Genomic DNA, 20,676 nt, shown 5'->3' with positions numbered 1-20,676 from the left:
TCTTCTTGTTCCCGAATGTCAAGAATAAATTGCATCGACAACGATTTTCGTCGGCGGATGACGCCGTTGATGCGTTCAAAAACCATATTATGGAGGTGTCTCAAGAAGATTGGAAAAACTGCTTTGACAAATGGTTCGAACGAATGCAAAAGTGTATTGACCATAAAGGAGAATACTTCGAAAAACAATAAAGCAGTTTTCAATGCCAAATTCCTGTTTTTTCATTGTTAGGCTCAAAATATAAATAGTGACCCTCGTATATGCATGAGCCGGAACGTAAACAGCAGTCGACTGTATGGGTGTTTCAAGATGAACCCAATCCAACAAAAGTTGTTCGTGCTCGAAGCACATCGAAACAAATGGTCGCATGTTTTTTTTCTTCGGGAAAACTGGTCATGTGGCAACTGTGCCTTTAGAGGAACGTAGAACAGTCAACTCTGAATGGTACACAACAATTTGTTTGCCAGAGGTCTTCGGTCAAATACGGAAAACAAACAAATGCCGTCGGATCATTCTTCATCAAGACAATGCCAGCTGTCACACATCTCGTCTAACAACCGACTTTATGAACAGTCAAAAAATCAAATTGATGGGTCATCCGCCATACAGTCCTGATTTGGCACCCAATGACTTCTTCTTGTTCCCGAATGTCAAGAATAAATTGCGTGGACAATGATTTTCGTCGGCGGACGACGCCGTTGATGCGTTCAAAAACCATATTATGGAGGTGTCTCAAGAAGATTGGAAAAACTGCTTTGACAAATGGTTCGAACGAATGCAAAAGTGTATTGACCATAAAGGAGAATACTTCGAAAAACAATAAAGCAGTTTTCAATGCCAAATTCCTGTTTTTTCATTGTTAGGCTCAAAATATAAATAGTGACCCTCGTATCAGGTAGTGTCGTCGTTCCAGTCGAATCTGGTTGTGTTCACATTGTAAAATAGCATCTGTGCATGCATTAGTTTGTGCCATGCATGAAATTCGAACATTCTGGAATGATCCTGCAATTGTTTTAGATGTCAAAATTAATTTGGAACCTCTCTTGGCATATGAAAAAATATTTGAAAAAGGTATGTAATTTCCAACTTTAATTACTTTATGTAGATATTGTAAAAGCCTGAATTACATGATGTAATTATCCATGGATACATGTAAATATCAACCAAGTTACCTTGGTATTTTGTCAACAACTTTTCTGTATAAAAAGGGACCAAACTGTGTACTTTTCGGCCTTCTTTATCCGTTGCCATAAGGCTGGTATCACAGGTTAACCCTGTAGGAAAAATTACTACCCTTCAGCATTAGCTATGAGCTAGTTTCTCATAAACCTATGCTTTCGAGCTATGGTTCTTGTGATACCAACAAACAGTTGATTGATCTTGGAGGAGTTGCCCATTACAGATTTGCATCGGTCAACTCGATTCCGGACTGCCAGTGATTAAGTTTTATTGTAATTGTGCAAAGGAGAATAAATATGATTTCATTGGGAAAAAAATCCATAACCTCTCATTCCCAAGTAAACAAAGGTATAAATCTGACACCAGTCAGGGCCTGGTTATCTGTTACCCTGTTAGCCTTAACTGAGAAGTCTGATTTGGCGTAACCCAGCTGTGACCAGTCGCAGGCCATAGAGAACCAGCGCAGGTGTGTATCATAGTGATGGCATTATTGAACATGAAAGTGACAACCCCGTGAACCAGAGTGCCTGGTGCCTTTTCCTGAGCAAACTGACATCACACAACTTCCTGGATATGATACTACTGGAGAATACCATCTTCCAGTAAGATGGTTGCCAGATATTAACCCTCTTGATTTTTGGGTACTTGAAACAACAAGTGCACTCTGTCAATATCAGAAATACGAAGTACCTGCACAACAGATCACTCACTGAAGCTGTATCACTCAGCAAGAGCTGGAAGATTATCTTGATATCTCTGCCAGGCAATTAAAGAACCTTACATGAAACTTGGAAAAGGCAAGAATTTAGCTAATAATTTTATGTTTGTTAGGAATGTGCAGGTTGGAAATATTTTTGTCAAGATGGGAAGAATAAGAATTCCCTATATGGTGAAATTCTTGAATTCTACACACTTTCTACACACTCTTTTCACATTCCTGGTCCAGAATAAAAACTGCCATTTCCAAAAAAATTCTGACACTTACAATGTACAAAACTTAAGAGAAATAAGCACTTCTAACACAGGATGACAATTCAAACTTTCCCATATGTTCAGAATCCTGAACCTTGGGAAGTTATTTTCAAAAGTTGGGACCAGAACAGAAGCTACATTACCTGGTTCCAGAACCAATGTTTTGGAATCCCTCACATCTTTAATGTTTCGGAATCCCTCGCACCTTTAATGTTTCTACCATGATTTGTTCTAAAAGTATGATGATTTAAAACCCTATCACTATTTTATCACACATACTACATGAACATTTAGAGTTCATTTATTTCCTTGAAAAAACTTACTTCATATTAGAACATTCTCAAGCATAATATTGAATTTAAGAAAATAATGTTCAACACAGATTTATGTTCAATTTCACAATTCTCAAAGTGAATGTAGACTTATTCTAGCTGTTTGGTAAGCAAAATGCCTGTTCCCACTTGGTCATCTCACCTCCAAGATTTGATAGCAAACGAAAACATGTCCTTCAACGAACACACACACGAAAACTCTCTTGCACATGAATATATAAGCAATGCTGCTTATGTCTAATCTTCGATAGTTTGGAGTGCAAAAATTAATAACAACAGGATATTAAAATTGTAAGAAATATATGCATGCAATTACAATTACGAGGAACAGATTCCAAAAGAAGAAAGAAGTTATCAAATATTACCATCATCAATTATGTAGTTTTACTTTTTGTATTTGTAAATACGAAGCATATATCACCACACACACACTGTACATGTACACAAACACCTTCCATTAAAACATGCCTCATGTATGTAAAGCATTGTTAGTAAACAGGTCTACTTAGGACTGACTACGGATCATGCAGTGCTTTAGTTAAGCCGTATAGTACAAGGCAGCTTCCCCTACCTGTAAAGCTGCCTGAGTAAGATGCCAGGTTACTTCGAAGATCGGGGATTGGAGATATTGACTGCTGGAAGCTACGCTTGTGAGCTACCCCCTGGCTATTTCGTGGGTAGACTGAGAAATTGAAGAACAGTGAGTGTCAACTTAAGATTACTTTGTGAAGAAAGAGAAAGAAGATAACAAGGATGATTAATGTAATCTAGCATATTTTTTCTTTCATTGTTTTCCCAAATCATTACATCTGTTTAATAATCCCTGCACCAATCATTCTTACCTCCAACTGGCACGAAAGAAAACTACCATACACAAATCTTTGGACCTGCAGCAAGCATGTAAGCATTGGTGTTACACAACATACCACTATTATTAATTTATATTAGCTTACAACTAAGACCACCACAATTTCATAACTTTGCGATAACTTACCAAGTGAACCGTAGTTTAGTTATGTCAATAAAAAGCACAAGTACTAAAATCACCAATGTAATGAATACAGTATTGCAGGAAAGTTGACATTTTCCCATAATGTGGATTTGTTGCAGGGATAGAGTGATTTGAAATTTTAATTGATGTCAATGAAGTATCAAATATCTTACAAAGACATATTTACCAATACACTGACATGAGATGGGACTGATTAATACGTACTTTACTTATATCAGCCATTATATTCATATCATTGCATCATCAAAATTACTGATAATTTTACCAATATATCTATAAATAGCTTGTAATTTAGCATAAAATTCTGTCATTTTATTACTTTTCTTTATGAATGTGAAAGTATAATTCATACGGCCTAGTTTTGTAAAATAAATGTCTAAATGTGCAAGAATTGTTATTGTTTTCCTGGCAGTGAATGACGAAGAGATTCTGTTGAGACCAACCAGGTCAGTTTCGGAACTGCTTCGAAGCTTTTAAGGGCCAACGTCACTCTCGGAAGATCTGGAACTGATCTGGCTGATTTCGACAGAATATCTTCATCTAAGTATGCACTGTCCTTCCTAACACACTACCACTGCAGTCACCTGGTTACACACATTAATTAAGAGTGATTGAACCATCGAGAATTTTCTTGAAACATTTGCCATTTTCTCTCAGAACTACTACAATCAGTTCACAGTATTGGTAAACTTTATATCAGCATTTTATCTTTTTCTATATTGGCATAAATTTCTCATCCATCCATCTATATTTTGTTGTATTCTTGCCACTATATATACAATTAGTAATGCAAATTAGTTATGTACATGCAAAGTTGGATGCTTATTAAAAGTGATTTAAAAAGTAATTTCAGCTACAAAAATAAGGAGTGAATTTTTACAAAGTTTATTACAAATCAGATATTTGCTTTGCCATCATGGATATTGAGTTCATTCTACACATGGTTGTCCAATATTTGCCTTATGCTTGCTTATGTCCATACGAATCACAAGTGGAAAGTGTCAGTTCCTTGTTGAATGCATAAACAAAGGATGTATTAAATATAATGCACATATGTTTGAACAAAATACTTTTCTAAAATTTTCAATACTCTACATAAGACTCTCAATTTGAATTTGTGTGGATGTAATTTTTCTTATGAAGTTCTCTATAAGTGTGCATGCAAGATACTCAATGATGTGTTACACTCAAAATATTTTGGGGCAACACATGGAATAGATTATTTTTTTTAAAAGCAAAAGGCATGGAGTTGGAATTCATTATTTTGAAACTATTGACAGATGAAACTGATGAGTTAACACTGTGAAACAATTTCATAGGATCCTACACTAGTTTCCCATGACACACTAGCCTGATTCTGTGAAACTGGAACTGTTGGCAGCAGGCAGTGTATTTGAAAGGTTAAAAAGAAGGTAAAGTCCCCCGTGTATATAGCACCGTGCCATGAAGGCAGTTAGGGGCCCACACATTCTTGATCTCTGCCATTTTGGAGGTGATATAATGAACACCATGTCAGGGTGGCCCCCAGGTATCCATTGATTTGAGGCTGGGTGACACCTAGAGCTGCTTTATGCGGGGACAAGGTTGGAAAAATTCCGACTATAGATCACCCAGCCCGGAAATTGAACCTGGGTCTCCCACGTGGAAGTCAGACACCCAACCAACTAGACCACCGAGGCATCTAAAAATGGTCATTGATATGAGAGCATCATCTTCGTGAAAAGTGCAAAATGCAGAACCAGGTGATTGTCCACTGAGCATGGTATCAGTCAAAATTCACTTGCATTGATAATGCAGTTCAATAAATTGCATGGCATAAAAGTTTGCTTCATCACAAAAGAGAATACAACTGTCGTATTACCCACTCTCAGAACACTGCTTGTCTGTCCAGAATCATCCTGTATTATTGTATAAGTAACAACAGTATGTTTCTACAAAACCGTAACAAATTTTGAAATATTATGTCCAATTCATCTCCCTAATAAAATACAAATAACTGCCCCAACCCTTAAATAGAATGGTATAACAACAACAAAAATTCATTTCATTGTCATATTTGTGTCTGGCACTTTTGTCGAAATTTGTTGCGCATTGTTATTTTTCCCTTTTCCATCCTCTTTGCCTGAAGATTTCTTTACAGTATGTACGGTACGGTTTATCTGAAGATTCAAAGCCCGTATCGACAGAAATGAATTCCTGTGCTTCAGAAAAAAATTTGAAGATTACATTTAAGCACAGAGAACTGAAAAAATTACAAGAACCATACCAACTGTCCATCTGTTGAACAGCAACTTACTGGAGAAATTTGGTACCTTTTTTCTTTTTAACTTAGTTTCATAATAAATAAAGTTCTTTTGGTAAGTTTGTTTTAACTTTTGAAATAAATCTAACTTTATTTAATCATCTTAATAACAACAAACGAACTAGCGTACTTTTAGCAGCTGCTAATTTAGTTTTCTCTATGCTTCATCACACCAAATGAGTTTTCTTCCTCAACATACATAAAACCTGTGGCATGTGAACTAGGATTTCTCGTTTTGGTTGCTGTAAAAGGTACCAAGTTAGAAATGCATATTTCCAAGATGCTGGCCAATTGTCTTTGCGAACTACATAACTTACATGTAATTAAAAATATCAGCTAACCACATCTTTTGCAATACTAATGCTGGGTTAAGTGTGACAAAAACCTAGAATTTAGGTCAATGATTGGAGCAAAATTGGTTATTGGGCAAGGGACTCCTGACTCTTAACAGGGGTGCATAGAGAAAGATAAATATCCTGCTATTAAATGTACACTAGTAAAAAAGAGTATACATAACAAGTAGTAAATAGTAACCCATTCAAAATAAAAAGAGAGTATGTGAATGCAAAAGCTGAGTGCTGCATTTACCATTCCTTCTAGGTGCAATGATATACTGTGACACTGTCTCATCATGCAAGAAAGAAAAAGCAAGGTGTAAATGCGACACATTATAAAGCTAAGAAACTGTGGCTTCACCAGGGTTTGAAAATAGGGCACTTTCCAAGCATTTCCACAGCTACTGTTCCCATTCTAGTTCTTTAGGAGCTAGATCTGGCCCTCTTTGCTCTCACTTTGATCCCCCTAGTTCAAATCTAGCTCTTTTAATATAGCCACAACATATTTCTAGTTTCATTTCAATAAAGAATGGGCAAATTCAGGGATATTTATTATTTTGTTTAATATGCAAAAAGAATTTTGTAAGAGAGCATTGAAAATGACTAATACAACTCTCCATGCCAGAATATGTAGAAAAAATATGTTTGTCTGATACAAGTATGTGAGAGTATCTGGTTCGCTCTTGGTCTGGATACCTTAATTTAGCACCATACTTGTAAAAATAATTATAGTTTGAAGCTCTCTTGCTCAATCAATGTTTAGTTTTACATGATATTTGTACAAGAATCCTTAATTGAATTTTTTTCCATCCTTGTAATTCTAGATGCTTAGAAGTAATTTCAGCTCAATTTAAGTACTTTTTTTTTTTTTTTTTTTATTAATATACACAGTTTAGAAACTCCACCCTCTGTGCCAGGGCCATTCAAACAATGGTTTCACTACAGTTTATGCTGTATCATGTTCTGTATGTAAATACATTTTTGCTTTAATGCTGGTTGCCACAGAGTTTTGGAAGAATTTATTAAAAGTGATGGCTCCACTTGGTGACACATGTAAACGTTCAGCAATGTTAGTTTTAAAAACTCAACTGTACACTGACAAGCGAAATGGTACTGGCCCTACAGTTTAAAGTAAAACCTCCAACAGGAATGAAACCTGGAATGCCTTGACTGCAACACAATATTCTTGAATATGTGACTTGCACTATATTAACATTTGTTCTAACTTTGGGGAAAGAAAGATGCAGTAGCAAATCAAAATACTGCAATGTAGTACACATTTACCTGCAAAACTGAATTTTATGATGTATTTATTTCAATGGCCGAGGATGGTGCCACCGAAATTAATAAAACCACGAAAACCAGTTTTGCGCATATGTAAGTGAGTACTTCGTTGGGGTGTAGGTGAAAATTTCACTTCATGAAGACCTTGATCACTCACTAAACCTAGCCACAGTCCTACATAACTCTACTGCTTCCCCACTCTTTCCAGTAACATGCTCAAAAACTGCAATCACTACCTATCCCCACTTTTTTTTGGATAGATTTGAGACACCAAAAAAGACAAAAACTTCAATGCACTTTTTCTGCTACCTGTTTCAGGCAGAAACCCAAACCGAGTAAATTTGAGTGTTGCAAGTGCACTGAATTGGACCGAAGAACAGCGTAGAAAAATGACTCCTCTTTTTCTAAATGTTTTCTGCTGATAAAAAAAAGGAACAATTTCAATGTGTTCAGTTACAATCAAATACAGCAGGATATAATAACCTTGTTTTGGGGTTTGTACCCCTCCCCCTCCTTCCCTCCTATCCAATATATATCTCCCCCAAGCAACAAATGCGCAATGTGTAAATTATATCATACATTGTGTCTGTTCTGAGGAGCAAGCACATGGTAGCATTAGGTGACAAGCAATTCAACAACATGTTTGAATTAATTACATATGTTCAGAATCAGAAGAGGCAAGTCCCTCATACAGGCTACAAAGAATGAAGAACAGAGAGAGAGAGAGACACAAAGAATATTACAAGCAGCCATTCTGCATTTCCTACATCCAAACTTCCCATCCTTGCCAACCGTGTAAGTCCTTTGTTCTCCGAAGCATGAAAAACCAACAACTTAATATAGCGCAAGTAAACCACACATTCAAGAATATTATGTTGCAGTCAAGGTATTTCAGGTTTCAGTCCTCGTGATTCAATAGTGGAAGTGGCCACCAAAATCGATAGAACAAACTATTTTCGTGAATACTTAATTGCAGTTCATTAACTTTTGTGTTTCAAAACCATAGCTTACAGGTTCAAAAACTACTTTCTTGGTTAAGTTCCATGAGATCTTTTTTTTCCCCCTTAAGATTCCTAGAACTCAATCAAAAAAGTATTTACTCTGTCTGTAAAACAGAACAGTTAATGCACTGCAATAACTTGAAACACTTGAGCCTCATTACTTAATTACAACTATTCTTTTTTACTAAAGGGAAAGAATCACCCTACATGACTGTATTTAGAACAATAGAAACACTGTGGCACTGAAAAGCACTAATTCCATTTTGGTAAATACTCTTCAAAATTTCTTCCCGCAACACATTTCTCACTCTGTTTCAACATAATATAATCTCAACTTCTTGAAACATGCTAAGAAAGAAATATAATTAAATGTTTCAAATCCGAGCAGTAACATCAAAATCTTTTGGAATTTCTCTCAAACCTCAGACTGTATGCTATACTTATTGTCACATCTGAACCTACCTTCCTTCAGATGCATTCGGTCAGAACCGGGAAACCTCACACACTTGACTGGATGAATTTCAAGAACATTAAACAGATCAGCGAGGAAGACTATTAAGTTCTGTTTCATAGAACTGGAAAAAAAGAAAGATAAAAACACATATACATGTACTTTAAAATGCAACAACATTTTCACTTTGAATAATGTACAAAACACTGTAAAGGAAGAATAATGCTGGGGACCTTTGGCTACATAATAAAATGATCTTCATGTTCAGACACAGGACCTACATTTGAAAGTAGGATTCAAACCACTGTACAATGTGCCTTCATGAGAATTGAACCGGAGATCACTTCATTACAAGGCTCTTGATTATTATAAGAAACTTAGCTATGTTGCTAAAACTATAGCTTACCATACAAAGTTAAAATTTATGTATTGCACGACCTGGCCACATGTTCACTGAAGAAAAAAGGTAAAAGATAGCATTGTACTTCAGTGTAGCCAGGCAATGGAAAAACATAGTAATAGGTGCTATTGCTAGTGTTTTTACTGTTTACTGGATAGTGGGTGGGTGGGATAGAAATGTCGGAAATGTGTGACTGGGATTCAGAGTGACGGGGGTATAACAATATAAATTACAATCTTACTTACGTTTTCTTGCAAGTATGATACGTTTTCTTCAATTACAACGTTTTGAGAGATAACTTCTCTCTTCTTCAGGTTTCGGTGTTATAAGCAATTCATAAAGTCATAGCTTCGTCAAAATATTTCTTCCATAGCCAACAGGATCAAGGGTTAGGTGAAATTTGAGCTGGGAAGAAGTATAGGAAGATCGTTTACACACTGACAATTTACATGCTTTAAAGCCATCATTTACCTAAGTTAAATCCTTATATACAAACTTATTTGTCCTCCTGTATAATTTTTTTAAAGACTGTAAAAACCTTTAAAATTCTATTTCACAGTCAAGTTGTCTGCAACGAGCTTCACTTGCGAAACCTGAATAAAGAGAGAAGTTATCTCTCGAAACGTCGTAATTGAAGAAAATGTATCATACTCGCAACAAAAGTAAGCAAAATTGTAATTTATATTGTTAATCTTGTGAGTAATTTGCACATAGTAAATATGAACGACGGGGCTATAGTTTGGGATGGTTACGAAGTGAGTAGGTTGAGTCTAGGGTATATGGTTGCATGCGTAACTGCTATGTAGGATCTTTCGAAGTGTTTCCAAAAGGATGTGGTGGTAGTTTATGGATAATGGCTACTCAAAAACAGTCATTGTGTAAATGTGCCTAGGGTGGATGGAAACTGTAAAATCATAATTTTTGGATGATGAGCAGTAATTGTTAATTCTCAGTTGTTGTTTTTTATTGGGGGGGGGGAGGAAAAAAAGAGAGAGAGAGAGATTTCACCCAGGTAAAAGCCACAACAGATGAGGATATATACACACCAGCTTCGAGGAGTGGCTGGGGTCGAAGGTGCAGTTGCCCCTCCTGGCAGTGTGATTATAAAGGGTGGAGGAAGTGATGAAAATTGGGTAGGTCTTGCACCTCGGTTTGTTGCATTTACGCGTGGGTGTATATCGGACCAAGATGTTTCCGAGTTTGGATGGGAGATGGAAAAAGATTCTAGTCTATCTGGGTTCACTGGCAAAAGTATCCTTGCATCTAATGTCTGTTATCTTCTCCCCTCGTCTGGCTACACTGAAGTATGATGACTAGAGGCATGCATATTTCGTTTTTGACGAAAACACAAATGTGAAACAACACATTGTAATGATAATTTTTCATGTTTCTGAGAGGTGTGAGGTGCATTTTCCTACCCTGCTTTGTCACGAAATGATGTGAAATGAACTGTAAGATGCGAAATAGACTCAAACACGAAATTGACCGTTTATATACCTACGCAACAATTTCTGAAGTCTGAAGTATCCTGTGAGTTATGCAATTCATGGAAAATTGCTTTTTTATTTACCAAAAATATGTGCCTCTAACAATGACATCTTTATTTTATGCATTAAAAATGTGCCAAGGTTGCAAAATAAAGAAACTCTTGTGTGGGAAGTGTCTTCTCTTTCAGTCAAGTCAAACAAAACTAATTTTCATGGCTTACAACATGAAAATTGCACAAGATATTTGCATGCAGTTTTCTTCATTATGAAGCCTCATCATTGAGGTATTTTTCAATACTTTTGATTTTCCACTTTATTCCATGCAGGAAATTAGAGAAATTAATCAGTAGTTCCAGTCAGAGTGAAATGATAACCCCCAACATTCTATTTTCAGAGTAGAAAGCCACATAAGAAATAACCGCAGGGTCATGATTTCAAGTTTTGTGTCTGATACCATGTTAATCGGTGGTCTGCCATCAATTGTCCTCACAATGATGGGTCAACACTGAATTTTTTTAGGCTTCCACTGGGAATTGAACTCGGGACCGCTTGCACCAAAGGCAAGAACCCCAACCATTTGGCTATGGAGGAGCCCATACATACTAAAATTTACAAATATTCCGAACTACCTTGAACTGTTGCAATTTTGAAGCGTTTGTATTAGTGAGAATCTGCATCTGCTATCTGTTCCGAGCAGGATCAACTCTCTTTTGTTTATTTGTGACAATAAGTATGAAGGATGATTCAATGAAACAGAACACAAAAAAACATTCACACCCTGGCCTGGTCTCAAAACTTTATTGTTAATCAGCAGTCGGACATGTTTTTGTAGCACGAATGGTCACGCAGTGCACAGTGGTACTTTCGTTTAAAAATTGGCTTGCTTATACTTGTAAATGAATACCTTTAATTAGTGCACCAGTGTGACCACCCGACAGTTAAATTGTTACGAGATTAGGAGTCTAACACAAACAGGGTTGGTCACTGAGGTGACTTGAAGTATATCAGTGAATCAATAATTAAACTGATTTTCACAATAGCTCTCATTACATACCTCCGCATGTATGTTACATCTTCTGGCATCATATGGAAAACAGAATGTGGAAGGCTGTTTTGGCTGAAATTTTGGACAAGCATCATATTGTGTACTGAATCAGACACTGTTGGGATGTAATTAACAACCACTTCTTTCCAATGGATTTCCTCTGGACAATAGAATGATATCAACGCTGCTAATCCTATTCCATCACAGAGGTCTTTGAATTCACGGATCTCTGGTAAATCTGGACATCGAGTCCTATCACCCTGGAAATTAAGAAGAAAATAACTTTTAATGCATTAGGATTTTGCAGCATTTTTGTAGATGCACTATCAAACACAAGTCTCTGTTTTCCCTGACAAAAATGTAATTTAAATGTTCAATGAAAACTCTGTGTTACTTGTGAATCAATATATACTAGCACTCATTTCAGTAACCCACGGCCAATAAATTTCACAACTGGAACACTATCCTTATCTGTCAACATGTATCACTGTTAATGTGTGAAAAATTCAGTCCATAGTTGGTGCATCTAATTCCAAACTATGTTACCAAATGTCACCTGCATTTATGTTCTACTTTGACTTGACTTTTTTCTTCTTATTTTCGTTATTTACCATCACTTATCTGCCACTTTCGGCTAATTGCGACAATGGGGATGAATGATGAGATGATGAAATTGATGGACACTCACAAACAACGCCCATGCTCAGGCTGGGATTTGAACCAGGACCCCTGGCATTGTAGCAAACTGGGCTAACCACTCCATCATGGAGGTTGGCGGTGTTGAAATTAATTTATTGTTCGTTCTTTCCAATTAGATACCAGAGTTCATGTGTTTTTCCTATGCCTATGTTGAGAGTAGGATAGAGTCTTGCCAAAAAAAAAATCTAGAACATTTATTAGCATTTTAGCTAACTTTAACTCTACTTACACTAATGTTTTGGTATGGAAATATGACAAAAATGGCTCCACCTACATGAATCAGCATATTTTAAAGTATATTCATTTACTTACGAGCTCCTGTTGTATCAAAATTAGGGTTTACACATGTGAAAAATTCATGTCCACTGCTAACACAGCAGTTATATTTAATACTCCAAGACTGTTTTAGTTGATTTCTCGGACTTTTACAGGAGTTGAGAGTTTATTTGTAACAGACAATCGGTATTATTTTATACAAATAAGTGAATTTTCAACCATGTTTTTGTATCATAAATAATTTAATTGTCTTTCAGGTATTGATTATTTAACACTTTTTTTTAATCAATTTCGATTAAGATTACTTCCATTAAATCATAGTTGAAAACTGAATCAAGTAAACATTGTTAAGGAGAATAACTACCGTTACAGAGCAAATACCATGAATGACTTATAATATGGTTTCTGCAGGTGTGGTATTGTATTCTCATGTAAAAAGAACACCTTTGGTGTTGATTCAAAAGTCAAAGTCAATCTCATCAGTTCCATACTGCACAAATATCCAGAAATCAACATATTTCATTCATGATGAATAATTTCAAATTAAATATTTATAGCTAAATTCTTACAAATGTCATAATACAATTTAACAATTTTATTTTTTTAAATCATTTAACCTGATGATGAAAGTCTTGTAGAAAACTGAAACGCTGCTGCTTAAAATATTATTTGCTTGTTTCCTTGTGCTGAACTGGATTATCGCAATGCCTTATTACTCCTAGCCAGGGCAAATAAAAATCATGAATTTTATTTAAAAAATCATTTTTGTTGATTTTTTTATTAACCCTTAACCCGAACCATTAGTCTGACAGACGGCCCTGAAAATTTCATCGGGCTCGTGTGGCTACAATGTTGCGCTCTCCACCCTGAAACTCCCAGTACCTTTTCCCCACAATGTTTACCTCTGAACGAGCCAAACTGTATCAATGGCTTATTGAATACTGATCGGCACGGTAGCCTATTTGTGAGAATACGGGGTCTACGAGACCGGGTAGTTCAGTTTATGTCGGAATCGGGCCGGTCCGTAATACCGCTTGATTCGAGCAGTGTACATTTGTGGAGTGTGTTTGTTTTTGTTCCTTTTGTTGTATTTTTGTGAACAGTGTTTCCATGGCCCAAGAAAGAAATTGAGCCATTTTGCGAGCCACAGATGATGATTTTGACGAATGAGTTAGGGAACTATTAGAAAATGAGGAGTCTGGACTCGAGGATGACAGTGATGAGAGTGCTGATTCCGAGACAATTTATGACTCTGATGCTGATCCCATTTATTCTCCTGAGTCGCAGGATGGTGGAGATTCTGGAACAAGTAGTGACGATGATGAAAACTGATGACGTTCCTGCTCGTGTCATCACCCGTTCTCTGCCAGAGGCAACTTCACCTGATGTATCGGATGCCTCTCGGGCAGCTCCTCAGTTTTAGTTTGACAACCCATACACATAGAGAAATGCTGAACCGCCAAAACATTGTTGCACTCCTCAAAATAACACATGATCTTACTGAGCTAAGGGCTATTCTTATAATTTTCTTGTACTCCTCAATTTTTAAATCTGCACATGAAAATATGCCTTCCATGTTCTTAAAGAAGGCCGCAAGCAAATTTTTACTGTGTTCTAAATAAACAATTAATATACCTTCTTATTTATTGAATCTTACATAGATAAAATAATCGAAAGTTGATAATTAAGGTTTCTTAAAAAAAGAAAATATGCATGTCGGTCTGACAGACCGGGTGGCTCGGATTAAGCACAAAAAAAAAACATGGTTCGGGTTAAGGGTTAAATCGATTTTATATATATTTTTTTAAAAAACATGCTTCAAATTGCTTGAATGGTTATAGATATACGTTTTTTATAGAAAGGCGTTTCTAGTAAACAGTCCTGTAAAATATTTGAACAGATTGATTAACCTTTTGCTGCCCAAGCGTCTCCAACGAGAAACCCAAAAGTAACCCTCGGGGTACCAAGCATCTCAATCGAGACCCTGTGTCAAGGTCGTAGTTTTTACGTTATAACTTTTCTACTTTTGGCTAGAATTTCGATTTTATTTTTTTATATTGTTCCTAACACATGTATTTAACAGAAATGGTTTTTTGCATTTTTTTTTGCCTTCATGAAAATGGAGGGGAAAAGGCGGGAAAATGTACTTCTCTTTTGCGGCTCTTTTCAACGTCAAATTTTTGCCGACAAAGGAAGACCGGCTTTGTTGTTCTAAAGCAATGCTTTTCACTCCCTCCTGCTAAGTGCATTCGAAGGAAGCTTGTTTATCAGTATCCGATGTCAAAATGAAAGTTTTCCGTGAGGGCGCAAGCAGGGGGGGAGGGGGAAGACTGGTTGTTGAATCTGCATTTTGAGAATGGAATTTCGAAGCACGCTGAAGGAAACCTTTGTTTGTTTTTTTAGCGCAAGTGGCAACAGGGGTTACCCAGCATTGTCTAAAAATAGAATTTCAAGCAGCTGCAAGAATTGGCGCTCATTTTTCACTGCGTTCTAGCTTTTCGTCCGTGAATTTTGTGCGTAGGTGTCGTCTTGTGCCCAAGTGCGAGGACATTTTTAGGGTGAAGTGACAATTTTTTAAAATAATTTTTGGGGGTTTTCTCCCTTCCCCTTCCATATATACACCAAATTTGCATAAATTTTGCATTTTGACATTTTTTTTCGGGGGGGGAAACACAATTTTTTTTAAGAAAAGTATTTTTGAGGGGATTTCCCCCTTTTCCCCCTCCATATGTACGCCAAATGTGCATAAATTATATATAGTCTGAATCTGTGATTCATTCTGCGTACAACGGTATATCTTTCATATCTCTAGGGAATTTAGTTTCTGAGCTATAGTCATTTCAAGGTACCGCTGCATTTTGAAGCTTGAATCAGTGGCCATTCCTTTCGGGGGTACAACTCAAGTTACATTGGTCATATGACAATGATGCAAATATTTTTCTGTTTCTTACATGCCAGCCATAATTTGTATGTGCATTTTGAACTTTTCATATCCTTTTTTTCGGTTCCGAAAACCTATTTTTTTTTTTTTTAAAAAAAAAGTATTTTCAGGGGATTTCCCCCCTTTCCCCCTCCATATATACGCCGAATGTGCATAAATTATATATCGTATAAATCTGTGATTCATTCTGCGTACAACGGTATATCTTTCATATCTCTAGGGCATTTAGTTTCTGAGCTATAGTCATTTCAAGGTACCGCTGCATTTTGAAGCTTGAATCAGTGGCCATTCCTTTCGGGGGTACAACTCAAGTTACATTGGTCATATGACAATGATGCAAATATTTTTCTGTTTCTTACATGCCAGCCATAATTTGTATGTGCATTTTGAACTTTTCATATCCTTTTTTTCGGTTCCGAAAACCTATTTTTTTTTTTTTAAAAAAAAAAAGTATTTTCAGGGGATTTCCCCCCTTTCCCCCTCCATATATACGCCGAATGTGCATAAATTATATATCGTATAAATCTGTGATTCATTCTGCGTACAACGGTATATCTTTCATATCTCTAGGGCATTTAGTTTCTGAGCTATAGTCATTTCAAGGTACCGCTGCATTTTGAAGCTTGAAGTGGCATGCCGACCATTCCTTTTGGGGGTACAACTCAAGTTACATTGGTCATATGATAATAATGCAAATATTTTTGTGTTGCTTACATGTCAGCGATCATTTCCATGTGCATGTCAACACTGTCATGTACTTTTTTCTTGGGGGGAGGGTGGGGGAACCAAATTTTTTTTCCGAAATTTTGAGAGTTAGCCCCCCCACCCCGCCACATATACACCGAATTTTCAAAAATTTCATATAGTCTGAATCTCTGGTTCATTCCGCGTACAACGGTATATCACTCATCTCTCTAGGGCAATTAGCCTCCGATCTACACATATTTAATTGAAACTCTGCATTTTACTCAAAATCGGGTCGGGCAATAGAGGCTTACTTGTGAAAAAGGCCTTGGGCAGCAAAAGGTTAAAGCAAATAAAAAATATACGTAAATATACATTTTTCTGTTTCTGATACTGTACCTATTGTGAAAATGTTTGTTGAATGTACTAATGAAACTATAATAATTTCAGTAACTTTTCTTCCAGTGAAAATAAAACATTCTGGATGTACTCCATAATTGTAACTTAAAATATTAACTTAAATATTTTTATAGTCTTTGTAGCTGAATTTTGGAGATTCTCTTGATAGGTTGAAAAACATCAGCTACCATGTTTATTTAGTCTAATGATAATGACATTATTTAACATGATTAGTATATTGTATATTTTTCTACACAAAACGTTTGCTACTCTTGCTATAAAAATTATTAGGGATGGGCCGATATGAAATTTTGGCCGATACCGATAAAGTACCGATATAAAATTTACCGATACCGATAACCAATATTCTACCGATCTGATATAAAACTAGAAATGGTCCTTGAAGAACCGGAAATGTTCATTGATCTTCTTAATAAATGTATGTTTCGAGGTGACTGCAGTGCAAAAGAAGTTGAATATTTAGACAATTACTTTTTTAGAAAGTAGGGCATCGAGATTATACATAAAAATTACAACAAAATGGCAGAATTTTGCACTAAATTATGACATATTTTTCGATATATCGGATCGGTAAAATAATCGGTAAATTTACCGATACACTGATATGCCTATATCGGCCAATACCGATAGAGTACCGATTAATCGGTCCCATCCCTAAAAATTATTGAATTTTAAATCAGGAAAAATGTGTGTACATTTCCTTTCGTATGAGCTTCACACCATCAGTACATATATTCTATTTCCTTTATTTTCCTATCTTAGAGCCTAATAAACACCATTAAATGATTAATGTACTTTCCCAAAAGGGATTCTGATATCTATAAAATCCTTATGTGCATTATTATTTATTTAAATCAGTGATTTTTTTTAAACAAATCACCTGATTTTTATCTTGATTTAAATCAACCCACCTTCCTTCTAGCAAACCTTTTTTATACCTAGATGCATGGATATTTCGTTTCTGATGGAAACATTGAATGTGAAATAACACACTGTATTGTTCATTTCTATGTTTCGGAAAAGGTATGAGGCATGTTTTCCTACAATGTTTTGTCTCAAAATGAACAGCAAAATGCGAAATAATACTCTTGAATACAAAATTTAGAATTTGATTTCAGACATGACACAATCTGAAGTCTGAAATATCCTCCTGCGAGTTACGTAAATCACGGAAACTTGATTAATTCTGCCGTAAATATTTGAGAAGTAAAAATAAACTCCTTTACACAGGATTAAACTTAATGCTTTGATAACTACATAAATGTACTATTAGAAGGAAAATGTTTATTGTGTGCACTAAATGTAGTTTATAAAATCAAATTAAGGGTATATTCACTATTTTACCACCACCGAAATGCCAATTTTGATCTCAAAATATGCCTAGTTTTTGCAACAAAATCTTCACCATAAAATATACGGCTCTAGTTATGCCTAGTTAGATGACAAAATAAATAAACCATACCTCTCCTTTATCAGTCTGTTCCATCTCCTGCTCTATCTTCTGTTTTAAAGCTGTGCATGACTGGTTCACCCACAGTAACAACCCTTCCTCATAGCTTACTGGTAATTCTGATAAAGCTGTTGACCGATGGCTAAACCTCTGCACTGCTGCCACCACTCTGTCGGGTGTCACAACCTCTTTGGCATACAGCTGCATCATGGCCTCTATAACAGCCATGTGAGCATTCTGAGAAGAGATAAAAGACACGTGGAATTAAATACCATGAATAACATATAGAACATACTACAAAGAGCAATAAACACATTATTCTCATATTTAAATTATGCCTCAACCCAGGGTGTATATAATTTTGTAAAAACAAAATTCTCTGATTTTTCCAGGTTAACCGGACCAAGAACCAAAAATTTCTAGACCAAATCATTAGGGCAATTAGTGTACATGAACATGTCTGGAAGAAAATCACAATATTTAGAAACTCACTTAATCAAGTTTTAGAATATTCATTTCACACTTTAAAGGTAAATAACAAGAAAACTAAACAGTAATTGGTGTTGTATACTTCTCTGTGATATTTGCCATGCATGACTAATGATGAACATTTAATAATTTTTTTGATGTAAAAATAACAATTACAGCAGGGTTTCGGCTATAATTGACCTCACTCTAATAAAATTTAGAAATCTGGGCTATCTATCAGAACTATCTATGAACTCCCCCCTCACAAAAAAAAGATATATATATATATGAGGGGGGAGAGAGAGGGAGAGAGAGAGAGAGAGAGAGAGAGAGAGAGAGAGAGAGAGAGAGAGGGAGAGGGAGAGGGGGAGAGGGAGAGGGGGAGAGAGAGAGAGAGAGAGGGAGAGAGAGAGAGAGAGGGAGGGAGGGAGAGGGAGAGAGGGGGGAGGGGGGAAATACTAATATGGACAAATTGTAGATTTTTGCATGAAAATAATTAAAAACATGACAGCATTATAATATATAACACATACTATCTGCCAATAATTACGTATGGAGCAGAGACTTTGACAATGACAGAGAGAGACAAAAGAAAGATGCAGGCAGTGGAGATGAAATTTTTAAGGAGTACATTGGGGAAGACTAGAAGGGATAGAATAAGGAATGAGATCCGACAGACAGTGCGTGTGGTGAGGCTTCAGGACAGAATAGATCAGGCACAGATGAGATGTTCGGACACATGAAGAGGACGAGTGCAGAAAGACTGCCAAAGGGGAGACAAAGATATTGGTGGAAAGAGAGGAGTGGTGGAAGACCAGAAGAAAATGTAGAGACTTGACTTCTATGCCGACCCAGCCAGAGGCAGGAAACGGCAAAGGTTGATGATGATGACACCTTTCCAAACTCTAGTTTGTCCACAACAAATTTAATGTTCCGTATGCCATTTTCTTCCTTATTGAAAAACCTACTTTGAGTGCACTACTACAAACATGTTCATTTTTCCAGAAACACCTGACTTTTTCAGAAAAAGTACATTCCATGATTTCAGGATTTCTACGTTTTTTGAACTGGTAGACACCCTGCCAACCTAGCATTTATTTCTCAACATTTTGCAAAATACAGTGCTAGTCATAATGGTCTCTTGGATTTTAGGGTAAGCTTTTGGAGGGAAACCTCACAATCTTGCTGAGGCATTAACTGGCACATGTCTGCCAACAGACATGCAGGCGCTGCTGATGGAGTCAGAGGGTGAGGTATTTCCTTTAATTCTACATAAAATTTAGTGCTTCTTTCCTCCAGTGATTACATCACTGATGCACAAGCAGGCATTGTGTTTCCCTCATGGAGGAGGTGGAAATGGGTTGGCAGTTCCTGATCCTTCTCTGGAAAAAGTGTTCTTATGACTGTCTCAAGGTTGCCACCGGAATTATTGTATTACGTCAGGAGGTCAGAAGCACCGTGTTTTGGTGTATGTGGAGTGGAGTCATAATACACTCTGGAACTAAGTAAAATGGCGGGTGTATGTGTTGACTCTGCAATTCAAACAATGCATTACCATGGCCATTACACAGATGGACAAGGCAAAGCTGGAGTAAGTGTGGGATTTTAACATGTCATGACGGGTGGACAGTTATACAGAAAATGTAAAAAAAAAAAAAAAATTAAAAAAAATTCTTTCCATTACTCTATTCCAGAGATAATCTGAGATTTAGTCTGTATATTTAATTATGAACCCATATTCACAAGGTTCTTCACGTACCTAAAATGAATCACTACAAAATCCCAGGTGTAAATTGTTTATTGCTACTGTTGGTTGCTGTTTGTTTATCTGTTTCAATTTTTCGACTGTTGAAAAAATGGCACAATTAAGAATTATACCAATTCAATAAAAAACAAGAAGTGTGATAATACAGGGTGGCCACTCTAGGGAAATGATAA

General features: G+C 36.3%; 1 protein-coding gene across 11 annotated transcripts in view; it reads right to left on the bottom strand.

Annotated features, from left to right (window-relative positions):
* The window catches only part of Patronin (calmodulin-regulated spectrin-associated protein patronin), a 191,259-nt gene that overhangs the window by 89,310 nt on the left and 81,273 nt on the right, over positions 1-20,676 (bottom strand). For 10 of the 11 annotated variants that reach the window (XM_083112650.1, XM_083112657.1, XM_083112653.1 and 7 more), the window contains exons 4-7: positions 18,283-18,507; positions 11,810-12,060; positions 8,880-8,992; positions 3,055-3,165 (exon numbers count right to left, since the gene is read on the bottom strand). In XM_083112650.1, the coding sequence (XP_082968776.1) occupies positions 3,055-3,165; positions 8,880-8,992; positions 11,810-12,060; positions 18,283-18,507 (700 nt within the window). The remainder of the gene's footprint in view (positions 1-3,054; positions 3,166-8,879; positions 8,993-11,809; positions 12,061-18,282; positions 18,508-20,676) is intronic. The other variant, XM_083112656.1, reaches the window with a different exon arrangement.

Source organism: Lepisma saccharinum, chromosome 26 (assembly GCF_977018435.1).
Source record: "Lepisma saccharinum chromosome 26, izLepSacc3.1, whole genome shotgun sequence".
Lineage (NCBI taxonomy): Eukaryota > Metazoa > Arthropoda > Insecta > Zygentoma > Lepismatidae > Lepisma > Lepisma saccharinum.
The sequence above is the reverse complement of the archived record's forward strand: the minus strand, read 5'-3'. Positions and strand labels throughout refer to the sequence as shown.